We start from the raw sequence: 16,084 nt of genomic DNA, 5'->3' as shown, positions 1-16,084 counted from the left end.
CTAAAAGCTGGTTCTTTGAGAAGATAAACAAAATTGATAAATCATTAGCCACACTCATCAAGAAAAAAAGGGAGAGGACTCAAATCAATAGAATTAGAAATGAAAAAGAAGTAACAACTGACACTGCAGAAATACAAAAGATCATGAGAGATTACTACAAGCAAGCAACTCTATGCCAACAAAATGGACAAACTGGAAGAAATGGACAAATTCTTAGAAATGTACAACCTGCCAAGACTGAATCAGGAAGAAATAGAAAATACGAACAGACCAATCACAAGCACTGAAATTGAAACTGTGATTAAAAATCTTCCAACAAACAAAAGCCCAAGACCAGATGGCTTCACAGGCGAATTCTATCAAACATTTAGAGAAGAGCTAACACCTATCCTTCTCACACTCTTCCAAAATATAGCAGAGGGAGGAACACTCCCAAACTCATTCTACGGGGCCACCATCACCTTGATACCAAAACCAGACAAGGATGTCACAAAGAAAGAAAACTACAGGCCAATATTACTGATGAACATAGATGCAAAAATCCTCAACAAAATACTAGCAAACAGAATCCAACAGCACGTTAAAAGGATGATACAGGGCTTCCCTGGTGGCGCAGCGGTTGAGAGTCCGCCTGCTGATGCAGGGGACACGGGTTCATGCCCCAGTCTGGGAAAATCCCACATGCCGCGGAGCGGCTGGGCCCGTGAGCCATGGCTGCTGAGCCTGCGCGTCCAGAGCCTGTGCTCTGCAACAGGAGAGGCCACAACAGTGAGAGGCCCGTGTATAGCAAAAAAAAAAAAAAAAAGGATCATACACCATGATCAACTGGGGTTTATTCCAGGAATGCAAGGATTCTTTAATATAAGCAAATCAATCAATGTGATAAACCATATTAACAAACTGAAGGAGAAAAACCATATGATCATCTCAATAGATGCAGAGAAAGCTTTTGACAAAATTCAACATCCATTTATGCTAAAATCCCTGCAGAAAGTAGGGATAGTAAAGGCCATATATGACAAGCCCACAGCCAACATCATCCTCAATGGTGAAAAATTGAAAGCATTTCCACTAAGATCAGGAACAAGACAAGGTTGCCCACTCTCACCACTCTTATTCAACGTAGTTTTGGAAGTTTTAGCCACAGCAATCACAGAAGAAAAGGAAATAAAAGGAATCCAAATCGGAAAAGAGGAAGTAAAGCTGTCACTCTTTGCAGATGACATGATACTATACATAGAGTCCTAAAGATGCTACCAGAAAACTACTAGAGCTAATCAATGAATTTGGTAAAGTAGCAGGATACAAAATTAATGCACAGAAATCTCTGGCATTCCTATACACTATTGACGAAAAATCTGAAAGTGAAATTAAGAAAACACTCCCATTTACCACTGCAATAAAAAGAATAAAATATCTAGGAATAAACCTACCTAAGGAGACAAAAGACCTGTATGCAGAAAATTAGAAGACACTGGTGAAAGAAATCAAAGATGATACAAATAGATGGAGAGATATACCATGTTCTTATATTGGAAGAATCAACATTGTGAAGATGATTATACTACCCAAAGCAATCTACAGATTCAATGCAATCCCTATCAAACTACCACTGGAATTTTTCACAGAAGTAGAACAAAAAATTTCACAATTTGTATGGAAACACAAAAAACCCAGAATAGCCAAAGCAATCTTGAGAACGAAAAGTGGAGCTGGAGGAATCAGGCTCCCTGACTTCAGACTATACTACAAAGCTACAGTAATCAAGACAGTATGGTACTGGCACAAAAACAGAAAGCTAGATCAATGGAACAGGATAGAAAGCCCAGAGATAAACCCACACACATATGGTCACCTTATCTTTGATAAAGGTGGCAGGAATGTACAGTGGAGAAAGGACAGTCTCTTCAATAAGTGGTGCTGGGAAAACTGGACAGGTACATGTAAAAGTATGAGATTAGATCACTCCCTAACACCGTACACAAAAAGAAGCTCAAAGTGGATTAAAGACCTAAATGAAGGCCAGAAACTATCAAACTCTTAGAGGAAAACATAGGCAGAACACTCTATGACATAAATCACAGCAATCACAGCAAAAAGGTTTTTGACCCACCTCCTAGAGAAATGGAAATAAAAACAAAAATAAACAAACGGGACCTAATGAAACTTCAAAGCTTTTGCACAGCAAAGGAAACCATAAACAAGATGATAAGACAACCCTCAGAATGGGAGAAAATATTTGCAAATGAAGCAACTGACAAAGGATTAATCTCCAAAATTTATAAGCAGCTCATGCAACTCAATAACAAAAAAACAAACAACCCAATCCAAAAATGGGCAGAAGACCTAAATAGACATTCCTCCAAAGAAGATATACAGACTGCCAACAAACACATGAAAGAATGCTCAACATCATTAATCATTAGAGAAATGCAAATCAAAACTACAATGAGATATCATCTCACACCAGTCAGAATGGCCATCATCAAAAAATCTAGAAACAGTAAATGCTGGAGAGGGTGTGGAGAAAAGGGAACCCTCTTGCACTCTTGGTGGGAATGTAAATTGATACAGCCACTATGGAGAATAGTATGGAGGTTCCTTAAAAAACTACAAATAGAACTACCATATGACCCAGCAATCCTACTACTGGGCATATACCGTGAGAAAACCATAATTCAAAAAGAGTCATGTACCAAAATATTCATTGCAGCTCTATTTACAATAGCCCAGAGATGGAAACAACCTATGTGTCAATCATCGGATGAATGGATAAAGAAGATGTGGCACATATATACAATGGAATATTACTCAGCCATAGAAAGAAACAAAACTGAGCTATTTGTAATGAGATGGATAGACCTAGTGTCTGTCATACAGGATGAAGTAAGTCAGAAAGAGAAAGACAAATACCATATGCTAACACATATATATGGAATTTAAGGAAAAAAATGTCATGAAGAACCTAGGGGTAAGACAGGAATAAAGACACAGACCTACTAGAGAATGGACTTGAGGATATGGGGAGGGGGAAGGGTAAGCTGTGACAAAGCAAAAGAGAGGCATGGATATATATACACTACCAAACGCAGGGTAGATAGCTAGTGGGAAGCAGCTGCATAGCACAGGGAGATCAGCTTCGTGCTTTGTGACCACCTGGAGCGGTGGGATAGGGAGGGTGGGAGGGAGGGAGACGCAAGACGGAAGAGATTTGGGAACATATGTATATGTATAACTGATTCACTTTGTTATAAAGTAGAAACTAACATACCATTGTAAAGCAATTATACTCCAATAAAGATGTAAAAAAAAAAAAAAAAAAAAAAAGAAGGGGCTTTGGAAGGTAATAAGATCATAAGGGTAGAACCCTCATAATAGACTCAGTATTCTTATAAGAGGGAAAAGGGACACCAGAGCTTCTTCTGTCAGCCTTGTCAGGATCCAGTGAGAAGGCAGCTATCAAAAGCCAAGAAGAGAACCCTCACCAAGAATCAAATCTGCTAGTACCTTGATCTTGTTCTTCCCCGACTCCAAAACTGTGAGAAATAAATGTTTGTGGCTTAAGTCACCCTGTCTATTGTAAATTGTTATAGCAGCCAGAGGTGACTAAAACAACACTTTTCTTTCTTCGTCTAATCGTGCCCTACTCCAGTTTGTTCTAAAGCACAACCTTTTGGGTTATTCCCCTGGTCAACACTCTTGCAGAGCTTTTTATTGATAGAGTAGAAACTTCCAAATCCCTCAGCAAATCATTCAGGAACCACCCAGAATCTAGGCTTCCAGCCTAATGGTTCTAACACCATTCCTCCACACCTTTCCTCTTCTACCCCTGACTTGGCTCAGGCTGATCCCTTCCTCTGCACTATCCCAACATGTTCCAACATTGCCTCCTTTCACTTCAAGGTCCATTTCAGCTGCCCCTGCGTCCAGGGCCCAACACAGCCAGGGTCCTCTCCCCACCTCAACACCTCCTGCCTCTTACCCACACCTCTCTTTGTCTAGTGCAATCATATTTTCCATGGGAGATGTGTTTTAAAGTCAGCCAAAATATCACCTATATTTGAAACTACCCTAGAGATTCTCTTAGGAGGACTAACCCTATAATCCAAAATACCAATTCTCAAATGCACTGAGTGGCCACATTATAGGGAAAAGAAAAGAGAAACACAACCAGAACCATGAAGTCAGTCAGATGCTCACACAGACAAGTAGCTGGAGGAAACAAAACTGAGCCTCATTTTTCACCACTGTTCCCACTGGAGCATCAGCTATAGCAGTTTAATCACCACCACTCCCAACTCTTTATTTCGAAGACCGTTCCCAAGAACATCTGTGAAACTCAGAAGATAAATGCCCTGTACCTGTTGTTAGTGTTGCTAATGTGCAGCTCCTGCCTTGCTCACTGGCTGTGTACTCCTTGGGGACAAGAGCCTATGTGATCCAACTGATATAAACTTTACTTAATTAACACACCATGTGAGCTAGATGCTTTGGGCAAATCCCTACATTTCACCTTCCCAAAGAACCACTTGGAAAGTTCTAAAGCCACTTTCACCTCTAAGGCTATCAGAGTCTAAAATTAGTGTGTAGACCTGTGGTCCCTGAATGAGGAACAGGGAGAGACAGACACACTTCCTAAGAGCAGAGAGGCAGGGACCAAAATAATCCTACCAGTTGGGCAGCGAAAAGGGACCAGCTCTAACCTAGTCTCCTACCTCTGTCCTATCAACAAGCAAATCATTCAAAATGGTCTTCTATCTTACTGTCTAAGTTTTCTTAGGGTAGCAATTTCACTAGTGATTAAATATAGGCACTACTGTTCCTCTTTTCATTGTATTACAAAATATTTTCTAACAAAACTTTCTACAATCCCAAATTCCAACAAATGAACTATTTCTTTATAAAAATTTTTGGATAGGCTTTTGTTTTCATCTGTTTTCCTTCTATTATTTCACCTTCCATTTTCTCATAAGCTCGAGGTAGCACATGTTAACACACTTCTTGGCATCCCTGTTCTAAGTCATCCTGATGATTCATGTGCTGACCTTAACAGCTTATCCCCTTGATATTTCGCTCTCCTCCCACTAGCTCAATCCCATGATTCCAACTCTATTACTCCTCTTTTTCTTCTCCCTTTATAATGCCTACTTTTATAGCCCAAGACTAGAGTAAAAATTCCATAACATCCCTATATGAAACTGCTCTAGTGTTAAATTACTTTATATTCACATTATATTTATGTCTAACTACATATTATATCCACATTCCCAGCTCCCATGTACTTGTAATCCTGCTGAAGATGGATCTGGAAATTAATGCTTTGAGGAATACTCCGTCCCAACCCCACCCCTAAATAACAATGGAGTTGGGAAAGCCCCAAAATAGGCAAGGCTAAAAACAGACAAGTCTTTTAGAATACAAGAAACATAAAGCAATGAATGGGTGGACACTGGGACCCACGAGACTCTGAGCCTGGAAGACCTCAGTCAGGCAGCTCCCATGGAAAAACAGGGACTTAAGGGTCCCCACACAAGGGGAGGACCAGAACCAGGTTCAGTGCTCAGGGGCCAGCGGGTCTCCTCACTCCTTCATGTTATGGTCTGTACCCACTGGGGGAAGACAGGAAGACCTCCACTGTAAGAACAGGTTCTGGACTGGATCCAGGAAAGGAAAAGGCAAAACTATAGGAAAAAATTGGGGAGTGGCAGAGAGAGAGAAGAAAATATCAAAAGAAACAAGGATTTCACACCAGAAGAAAGTAGAACAATTGGAAAAATACTTTAGTACATTAGGGTCCTCAATAATTTAAAAGTACAAACATTTTAAAACAAATACATACATACAAGAAATTAAGAACAAAAATAGGCAGATATAGGGCTTCCCTGGTGGCGCAGTGGTTGAGAGTCTGCCTGCCGATGCAGGGGACACAGGTTCGTGCCCCGGTCCGGGAGGATCCCGCATGCCGCGGAGCGGCTGGGCCCGTGAGCTGTGGCCGCTGGGCCTGCGCGTCCGGAGCCTGTGCTCCGCGACGGGAGAGGCCACGGCAGTGAGAGGCCCGTGTACCACAAAAAAAAAAGAAAAAAAAAAAAAAGGCAGATATAAACCAAATAGTAATTTTAGAAATAAGAAAAGAATCACTGCAATAAAACTTCAACATAAACACATGACTGTACACAAAGAATTAATAAATTGTAAAATAACACTAGGGAATCCAGCCAAAAGGAAGCACTAGAAAAAGATATACAAACCATGAGAAAGCATTAAAGAGAAATGGAGACAGAACGGGAGTGTATAATTAATAGAAGTTCATTCAAGAATTGAGAGCAAAATACAGTTATTTTCAGATGTGCAAAGACAAAGTCAGTGACCATTCACAGTCCCTTGGTGTAGTTTAAAAGAAAAGTGAACAAAGAGGGAAGGAGAGTGCTACAAGAAACAACAGTGAACATGAAAACTGATAACATGCTGGTGAATTTAACTGCTAACGGTGCAATATCACAATCTGAATGCTAAAATAAGCCTAAAACTCTAAGCCAAAATGACAAGGCAAGTGGGTGGCTAAGGTGTACTCAAGTTTTTGTCTCTCAAGTGGAGAAGGGTGAGGGTGAATGGTCTGCTGGGCAAATGCCACAGGAGAGACAAGTCAATACTCAGGCATGAACTTTCCTCTTCACTATTCAGAGATGCTCTAATTTAAACTTGGAAACCTGACATCTCTTCCTCTAGATAATCTGTGTTGACCTTAAGTCTTCAGTATAACAGAAAATCTAGTTTCAAAATTTCACTTTACAGAAAGAAGGAAAACAAGTAACACCAGTTGTAAAATCAGTGGAACATCTCTCTGAATTCACAGAGTAAAATTCAAAATACAGTAAATCAGGGCAACCAACATACTTAAAGATGCCGTGTTCACGTCTTTCTTACTGGGTAATGTTTCAGTGAGGCAAATTCTAGGACCATGTTTTAAGGAATCCTAGAATGGTATTCTTGACATTAACCTCATTTCCTATATTAAGGGAAAAACAGCTGAAGCAAGTTCCCACTAAAGAGCTTTTTTCTTTCTTAAACCAACACTTTAGGTAACTTTATACAAATCAAGTCATAATCCTACATCTGAAAAAATATTAGCATTGAATATAATGAAGGTGTGTAATCAACCTTCTCTGACTGATATAACTTGTCCAGGCAAAATACCTCTATCTTTGATGCTACTGCCATAATACAAGTCATGGACACTTGGGTTCCAAACAATGAATGTCATTCATTCATTCTTCCACCTTGAAATACAAGTATGAAGTTGGGTGACAGGTTATTTCACAAAAACACATTTTTGGAGATAAAATTAAGCCTTCAACATCCTCCAGTACACAGTAAGCACTGGGCCAGTTTCACAATATTCACAGCAAGGCATGCTTCCTTCTTGGAGTTAATCCCATCAGGTGACTCTAGGCAGAGCCAAAACCACTGTCAGCCAACAGGGTTCCCAAAGCCTCTCTCTCGTGAAAAGCATTTGGTTTTCAAATGCCTTAACCTTCGCTGAAAACAGGAGTATTAAAGCTAATCCTACACTGAGCTCTGCCCGCCAGAGCAACAGTCAGCTCTACCCACCACTAAGTCCCTCCCATCAGGAAACTTACACAAGCCTCTTAGATAGCCTCGTCCACCAGAGGGCAGAGAGCAGAAGCAAGAAGAACTACAATCCTGCAGCCTGTGGAACAAAAACCACATTCACAGAAAGATAGACAAGATGAAAAGGCAGAGGGCTATGTACCAGATGAAGGAACAAGATAAAACCCCAGAAAAAAAACTAAATGAAGTAGAGATAGGCAACCTTCCAGAAAAAGAATTCAGAATAATGATAGTGAAGATGATCCAGGACCTTGGAAAGAATGGAGGCAAAGATCGAGAAGATGCAAGAAATGTTTAACAGAGATCTAGAAGAATTAAAGAACAAACACACAGAGATGAACAATACAATAACTGAAATGAAAACTACACTAGAAGGAATCAATAGCAGAATAACTGAGGCAGAAGAACGGATAAGTGACCTGGAAGACAGAACGGTGGAATTCACTGCTGAACAGAATAAAGAAAAAAGAATGAAAAGAAATGAAGACAGCCTAAGAGACCTCTGGGACAACATTAAATGCAACAACATTTGCATTGCAGGGGTCCCAGAAGGAGAAGAGAGAGGGAAAGAACCAGAGAAAATATCTGAAGAGATTATAGAGGAAAACTTCCCTAACATGGGAAAGGAAATAGCCACCAGAGTCCAGGAAGTGCAGCGAGTCCCATACAAGATAAACCCAAGGAGAAACACACCGAGACACATAGTAATCAAATTGGCAAAAATTAAAGACAAAGAAAAATTATTAAAAGCAGCAAGGGAAGACGACAAATAACATACAAGGGAACTCCCATAAGGTTAACAGCTGATTTCTCAGCAGAAACTCTGCAAGACAGAACGGAGTGGCATGATATACTTAAAGTGATGAAAGGGAAGAACCTACAACCAAGATTACTCTACCCTGCAAGGATCTCATTCAGATTCAATGGAGAAATCAAAAGCTTTACAGACAAGCAAAAGCTAAGAGAACTCAGCACCACCAAACCAGCTCTACAACAAATGTTAAAGGAACTTCTCTAAGTGGGAAACACAAGAGGAGAAAAGGACCTATAAAACCAAACCCAAAACAATTAAGAAAATGGTCATAGGAACATACATATTGATAATTACCTTAAACGTGAATGGATTAAATGCTGCAACCAAAAGAAACAGGCTTGCTGAATGGATACAAAAACAAGACCCATCTATATGCTCTCTACAAGAGACCCACTTCAGACCTAGGGACACATAGAGACTGAAAGTGAGGGGATGGAAAAAGATATTCCATGCAAATGGAAATCAAAGGAAAGCTGGAGTAGCAATACTTATATCAGATAAAGCAGACTTTAAAATAAAGAATGTTACAAGAGACAAGGAATGACACTATATAATGATCAAGGGATCAATCCAAGAAGAAGGTACAACAATTATAAATTTATATGCACCCAACATAGGAGCACCTCAATACATAAGACAACTGCTAACAGCTATAAAAGAAGAAATCAACAGTAACACAGTAATAGTGGGGAACTTTAACACCTCACTTCCACCAATGGACAGATCATCCAAACAGAAAATTAATAAGGAAACACAAGCTTTAAATGACACAATAGACCAGATAGATTAATTAATATTTATAGGACACTCCATCCAAAAACAGCAGATTACACTTTCTTCTCAAGTGCGCATGGAACATTCTCCAGGATACATCACGCCTTGGGTCGCAAATCAAGCCTCAGTAAATTTAAGAAAATTGAAATAATATCAAGTATCTTTTCTGACCACAAGGCTATGAGATTAGAAATCAATTACAGGGAAAAAAACGTAAAAAACACAAATACATGGAGGCTAAACAATACATTATTAAGTAACCAAGAGATCACTGAAGAAATCAAAGAGGAAATCAAAAAATACCTAGAAACAAATGACAATAAAAACATGACGATCCAAAACCTATGGGATGCACCAAAAGCAGTTCTAAGAGGGAAGTTTATAGCTATACAAGCCTACCTCAAGAAACAAGAAAAACCTCAAATAAACAATCTTACCTTACACCTAAATGAACTAGAGAAAGAAGAACAAACAAAATCCAAAGTTAGCAGAAGGAAAGAAATTATAAAGATCAGAGTAGAAATAATGAAATAGAAACAAAGAAAACAATAGCAAAGATCAATAAAACTAAAAGCTGGTTCTTTGAGAAGATAAACAAAATTGATAAACCATTAGCCAGGCTCATCAAGAAAAAGAGGGAGAGGACTCAAATCAATAAAATTAGAAATGAAAAAGGAGAAGTTACAACAGACACCGCAGAAATACAAAGCATCCAGGAGACGACTACAAGCAACTCTATGACAATAAAATGGACACCCTGGAAAAATGGACAAATTCTTAGAAAGGTATAACCTTCCAAGACTGAACCAGGAAGAAACAGAAAATACGAACAGACCAATCACAAGTAATGAAATTGAAACTGTGATTAAAAATCTTCCAAAAAACAAAAGTCCAGGACCAGATGGCTTCACAGGTGAATTATATCAAACATTTAGAGAAGAGCTAACACACATCCTTCTCAAACTCTTCCAAAAAATTGCAGAGGAAGGAACACTCCCAGACTCATTCTATGAGGCCACCATCACTCTGATACCAAAACCAGACAAAGATACTACAAGAAAAAAAAAATTACAGACCAATATCACTGATGAATATAGAGCAAAAATCCTTAACAAAATACTAGCAAACAGAATTCAACAACACATTAAAAGGATCATACACCATGATCAAGTGGGATTTATCCCAGGAATGCAAGGATTCTTCAATATACGCAAATCTATCAATGTGATACACCATATTAACAAATTGAAGAATAAAGACCACATGATCGGGCTTCCCTGGTGGCACAGTAGCTGAGAGTCTGCCTGCCGATGCAGAGGACACGGGTTCGTGCTCCAGTCCGGGAAGATCTCACATGCCGTGGAGCGGCTGGGCCCGTGAGCCATGGCTGCTGAGCCTGCACGTCTGGAGCCTGTGCTCCACAACGGGAGAAGCCACAACAGTGAGAAGCCCACATACAGCAAAAAAAAAAAACAAAAACCATATGATCATCTCAATAGAGGCAGAAAAATCTTTTGACAAAATTCAACTTGCATTTATGATAAAAACTCTCCAGAAAGTGGGCATAGAGGAAACCTACCTCAACATAATAAAGGCCATATATGACAAACCCACAGCAAACATCATTCTCAATGGTGAAAAACTGAAAGCATTTCCTCTAAGATCAGGAACGAGACAAGGATGTCTACTCTCACCACTATTATTCAACATAGTTTTGGAAGTCCCAGCCATGGCAATCAGAAAAGTAAAAGAAATAAAAGGAATACAAATCGGAAAAGAAGAAGTAAAACTGTCACTGTTTGCAGATGACATGATACTATATATAGGGAATCCTAAAAAAGCCACCAGAAAACTACTAGAGCTAACCAATGAATTTGGTAAAGTTGCAGGATACAAAATTAATGCACAGAAATCCCTTGGATTCCTATACACTAATAATGAAAAATCTGAAAGAGAAATTAAGGAAACACTCCCATTTACCATTGCAACAAAAAGAATAAAATACCTAGGAATAAACCTACCAAGGGAGACAAAAGACCTGTATGCAGAAAACTATAAGACACTGATGAAAGAAATTAAAGATGATACCAACAGATGGAGAGATATACCATGTTCTTGGATTGGAAGTATCAATATTGTGAAAATGACTATACTACCCAAAGCAATCTACAGATTCAAAGCAATCCCTATCAAATTACCAATGGCATTTTTTACGGAACTAGAACAAATAATCTTAAAATTTGGAGACAAAAAAGACCCTGAAGAGCCAAAGCAGTCCTGAGGGAATAAAACGGAGCTGGAGGAATCAGACTCCCTGACTTCAGACTATACTACAAAGCTACAGTAATCAAGACAATATGGTACTGGCACAAAAACAGAAATAGAGATCAATGGAACAAGATAGAAAGCCCAGAGATAAACCCACACACCTACGGTCAACTAATCTATGTCAAAGGAGGCAAAGATAAACAATGGAGAAAAGACAGTCTCTTCAATAATTGGTGCTGGGAAAACTGGACAGCTACATGTTAAAGAATGAAATTAGAACACTCCCTAACACCATACACAAAAATAAACTCAAAATGGATTGAAGACCTAAATGTAAGACCAGACACTATAAAACTCTTAGAGGAAAACATAGGAAGAACACTCTTTGACATAAATCACAGCAAGATCTTTTTTGATCCACCTCCTAGAGAAATGGAAATAAAAATAAACAAATGGCACCTAATGAAACTTCAAAGCTTTTGCACAGCAAAGGAAACCATAAACAAGACGAAAAGACAACCCTCAGAATGGGAGAAAATATTTGCAAACGAATCAATGGACAAAGGATTAATCTCCAAAATATATAAACAGCTCATGCAGCTCAATATTAAAGAAACAAACAACCTAATCCAAAAATGGGCAGAAGACATAAATAGACATTTCTCCCAAGAAGACACACTGATGGCCAAGAAGCACATGAAGAGCTGCTCAACATCACTAATTATTAGAGAAATGCAAATCAAAACTACAATGAGGTATCACCTCACACCAGTTAGAATGGGCATCATCAGAAAATCTGCAAACAACAAACGCTGGAGAGGGTGTGGAGCAAAGGGAACCCTCTTGCACTGTTGGTGGGAATGTAAATTGATACAGCCACTATGGAGAACAGTATGGAGGGTCCTTAAAAAACTAAAAATAGAATTAGCATATGATCCAGCAATCCCACTGCTGGGCATATACCCAGAGAAAACCATAATTCAAAAAGACACATGCACCCCAATGTTCATTGCAGCACTATTTACAACAGCCAGGTCATGGAAGCAACTAAATGCCCATCAACAATCGAACGGATAAAGAAGTTGTGGTACATATATACAATGGAATATTGCTCAGCCATAAAAAGGAACGATATTGAGTCATTTGTTGAGACGTGGATGGATCTAGAGACTGTCATACAGAGTGAAGTAAGTCAGAAAGAGAAAAACAAATATCGTGTATTAACACATGTATGTGGAACCTAGTAAAATGGTACAGATGAGCCAGTTTGCAGGGCAGAAGTTGAGACACAGATGTAGAGAACAAACGTATGTACACCAAGGGGGAAAACCGCGGTGGGGTGGGGATGGTGGTGTGCTGAATTGGGCGATTGGGATTGACATGTATACACTGATGTGTATAAAACTGATGACTAATAAGAACCTGCTATATAAAACAAAACAAAATAAAATAAAAAAGAAAACTAATACTAAACTTTCTTTGGGTTAAAAAAAAAAAAAAAGCTAATCCTAGTCAATGCAGAAACTACTTTAGAGTGACTTAAGAAGAAAAAAGACAGGAAATGCTGTTACCGGAAGAGTAAAGAAAGCCGGGTGCTTCGCTTCATCTTCATATTTGCCTTCAGTTGAACTTCCAGCCTCCATGGATTTGGATGTAGTGTTCTTACCAATACCCATCATTAAGAGAAAACGAGTAATTTGACCTTTGGACTGAAGTGGCTGGAAGTTAAGGCTTGTTCACACAAGGAGCCCAGGATCAGAGTCAGCTCTTCCAGTGCCAATTCTCAGGCAGAGATGAGCCCCACAAGTGCCATCTCTCAGCACACCTAGAAAAGGAGAAAGCAGCCAAATTATATCAAGCACTCAAACAGTACAGGACACACAGACACTGTGTTTCCTGCATGGGAAAGTCGAAGTACAAATTATATCCAAACACCAAAAAAACTTATTACACTTTTCAAGTCCCCATCCACCTTCATTTATAGTCACTCAGATTCTGAATCACCTTTTGGAGCGGGCGGTGGGTGGGGAACCACCGAAGTGAACCACCAAAAATATTAGAATACTAGGGAGAAAAAATAGCAGAGGGATTTTTTTTGACATGCATTATGGTATCTATCTTAGAGCCCAGCACTATCCAATAGAACTTTCTGCAATGATGGAAATGTTCTACATCTGCCTTGTCCAATACAGTCATCACTAGTCACTGGCTACTGAGCACCTGAAATGTGACTAGTGCAATAGAGAAACTGAACCTTTAAACTGTATCAAATTTAAGTTTAAATAGCCACTTGTGGCTGGTGGCAATCATACTAGACAGTTCAGTTATAGCCAATTTACTACAATTGTATGGATATTAAAATAATTCTGAATTTCCTACAGGTGCCCAATTAAAGGCTGGGAAGACACTGAAAAGCACAAAAAAGAGGAGACAAAACCAACCTAGGATTAAATGGCCATACAGAATTCCAGGAAGGTGGCAAGGTGAGCTTAAATGGGCTAGAATGCCATACAAAAAACAGAACCGAAACATTCAATATCAAATCAAATGACAACATAAACCTAAAAAAGTAATCCAACCCCAAAAAAGGGGGTTGGGGAAGTAAAGTGGCAAGAGATAAGAAAGGGTCCGAGGAGAAACAAGACCCAAGGTGGATCTGACATGCTCGGAGAATCTTAGAGAATCTGGACAACGCTCCAAACTAAGAGAAAATCCAAGTAAAAGTCAAAGGCAGGAAGCTACTAAAACAATCCCATGCAGCAGAAAATATTAAAAACTCAATTTCAAACAACAGAAGTATTACTTGAATAATAAAAGAGATCCACCAAAAGATTAAAAAGCATTTGGAGAATTTGGCTTAAAAAATGAGAGGGCACAGGGACTTCCCTGGTGATGCAGTGGTTGGGAGTCCACCTGCCAATGCCGGGGACACAGGTTCAAGCCCTGGTCCAGGAAGATCCCACATGCCACGGAGCAACTAAACCCATGAGCCACAGCTACCCAGCCTGCACTCTGGAGCCCATAAGCCACAACTACTGAAGCCTGCGCGCCACAGCTGCTGAGGCCCATGCACCTAGAGCCCGTGCTTCCAATGGGAGAAGCCACCACAATGAGAAGCCCGTGCACTGCAGCGAGGAGTAGCCCCTGATCGCCGTAGCTGGAGAGAGCCTGCACGCAGCAACAAAGACCCAACACAGCCAAAAATAAATAAATAAATTTATTTATTTAAAAAAAAGAGAGAGGGCACAAGGGATCCCTTCCAGGATTGGCACACGTACAATCAAACATGCCTAGGTGTTTCTACTTTTTTTTGGTGGGGGGCACACAGCACAGCTTGCGGGATCTTAGTTCCCTGACCAGGAATTTAACCTGCACCCTTGGCTGTGAAAGCACAGAGTCTTAGCCATGGGACTGCCAGGGAATTCCCTAAGATAAAGGAAAAAATACCACAAGCATGTAGGGGTGAGAAGGGACAGAAAACATTCACTGGCACTCAGATTAGAACAATGCGTATAGACCTTAGCACCAATTAATTTCCCACAAGGAATGAATAACCCAGACAAGCTGTCCTGCAAATGTGAAGGCAAACCTACAAGAAGTTTGGAAAGACAAGTAGGAAAACTTCTGTTCAAAGAATTCTCTTACGCACACTTCATTCAACAAATACTTTAGATGAGCCAGGGGAAAAACTGAAATAGAAACAAATAAAAAAAGAGAAAGAATTAACAAAATTTGAAAATTCAATAGTTAGAGGGCAAAAAGGAAAAAATAAAAGAAATAGTTGCCAGAATATCAAGTTGCCTCTATAGAATCGAGCTAGGTGCACACACCAAAATTTTTTGAGGTGGCTCTTTTGGTTTAAATGTTCATGCACATTTTGCATTCTTGTTCACATTATATACATGTCTCTTTAAAGCAGCAGCTCTCAACGATGAGTGATTTTTTTCCTCCAGGGGACATTTGGCAATGTCTGGAGGCATTTTTGGTCGTCACAACTAGGGGAGAGCTACTAGTATCTAATAAGTGGAGGCCAGGAGTGCTGCTAAACATGCACAGGACAGACAGTAATTTTTTGTTATATTTGATGCAAATATCTTATCCCAGCTTTTTGTTTGCTCATGAATTTTGTGAATGATCTTTTAGAACTGTTTTTATTTTTATGTAATCAAATCCATCAATCTTCTACATTGTGATTTAGCCACTGCCATCCATCAGTTTCCCAAGATCTGGAAAAAAAAAAAAAAGATACAGTGTGACAGCAAACATACCTAAATATAAAATCTGCCTGAAGTAGCCCTGACATTTTTACCTTGACCAAGAGCTTATGTTTGCCAGAAGACAGGACAAGCAAAGAGGATGGTGAAATTGTTAGATTTTTTACAAGACCACCTGCCTTACAGTCACATTCAGAGGGACCAATAAGTTCTTTGCTCTACATCCAGCCCCACTGCCATTAGGATGCCAGCAGACCCACGTTAACTTTAGGGAAAAATGACAGGACTTTAATGTAGAATACATTTATTCTACTAAGTTAATTTTATCTTTATGTTTGTTTCAGATGTGCACATCCACTGCAGTAGCCAACCCTCCCCACTGCTC

At 39.5% G+C, this 16,084-nt stretch overlaps 1 protein-coding gene across 2 annotated transcripts in view; it reads right to left on the bottom strand.

The window, feature by feature from the left end:
* The window catches only part of SLC23A2 (solute carrier family 23 member 2), a 151,353-nt gene that overhangs the window by 86,384 nt on the left and 48,885 nt on the right, over window positions 1–16,084 (bottom strand). For both annotated transcript variants that reach the window (XM_060284641.1, XM_030872615.3), the window contains exon 2: window positions 13,057–13,310. In XM_060284641.1, the coding sequence (XP_060140624.1) occupies window positions 13,057–13,164 (108 nt within the window). In that variant the 5' untranslated portion in view covers window positions 13,165–13,310. The remainder of the gene's footprint in view (window positions 1–13,056; window positions 13,311–16,084) is intronic.

This window comes from Globicephala melas, chromosome 15 (assembly GCF_963455315.2).
Source record: "Globicephala melas chromosome 15, mGloMel1.2, whole genome shotgun sequence".
Taxonomy (NCBI): domain Eukaryota; kingdom Metazoa; phylum Chordata; class Mammalia; order Artiodactyla; family Delphinidae; genus Globicephala; species Globicephala melas.
The sequence above is the reverse complement of the archived record's forward strand: the minus strand, read 5'-3'. Positions and strand labels throughout refer to the sequence as shown.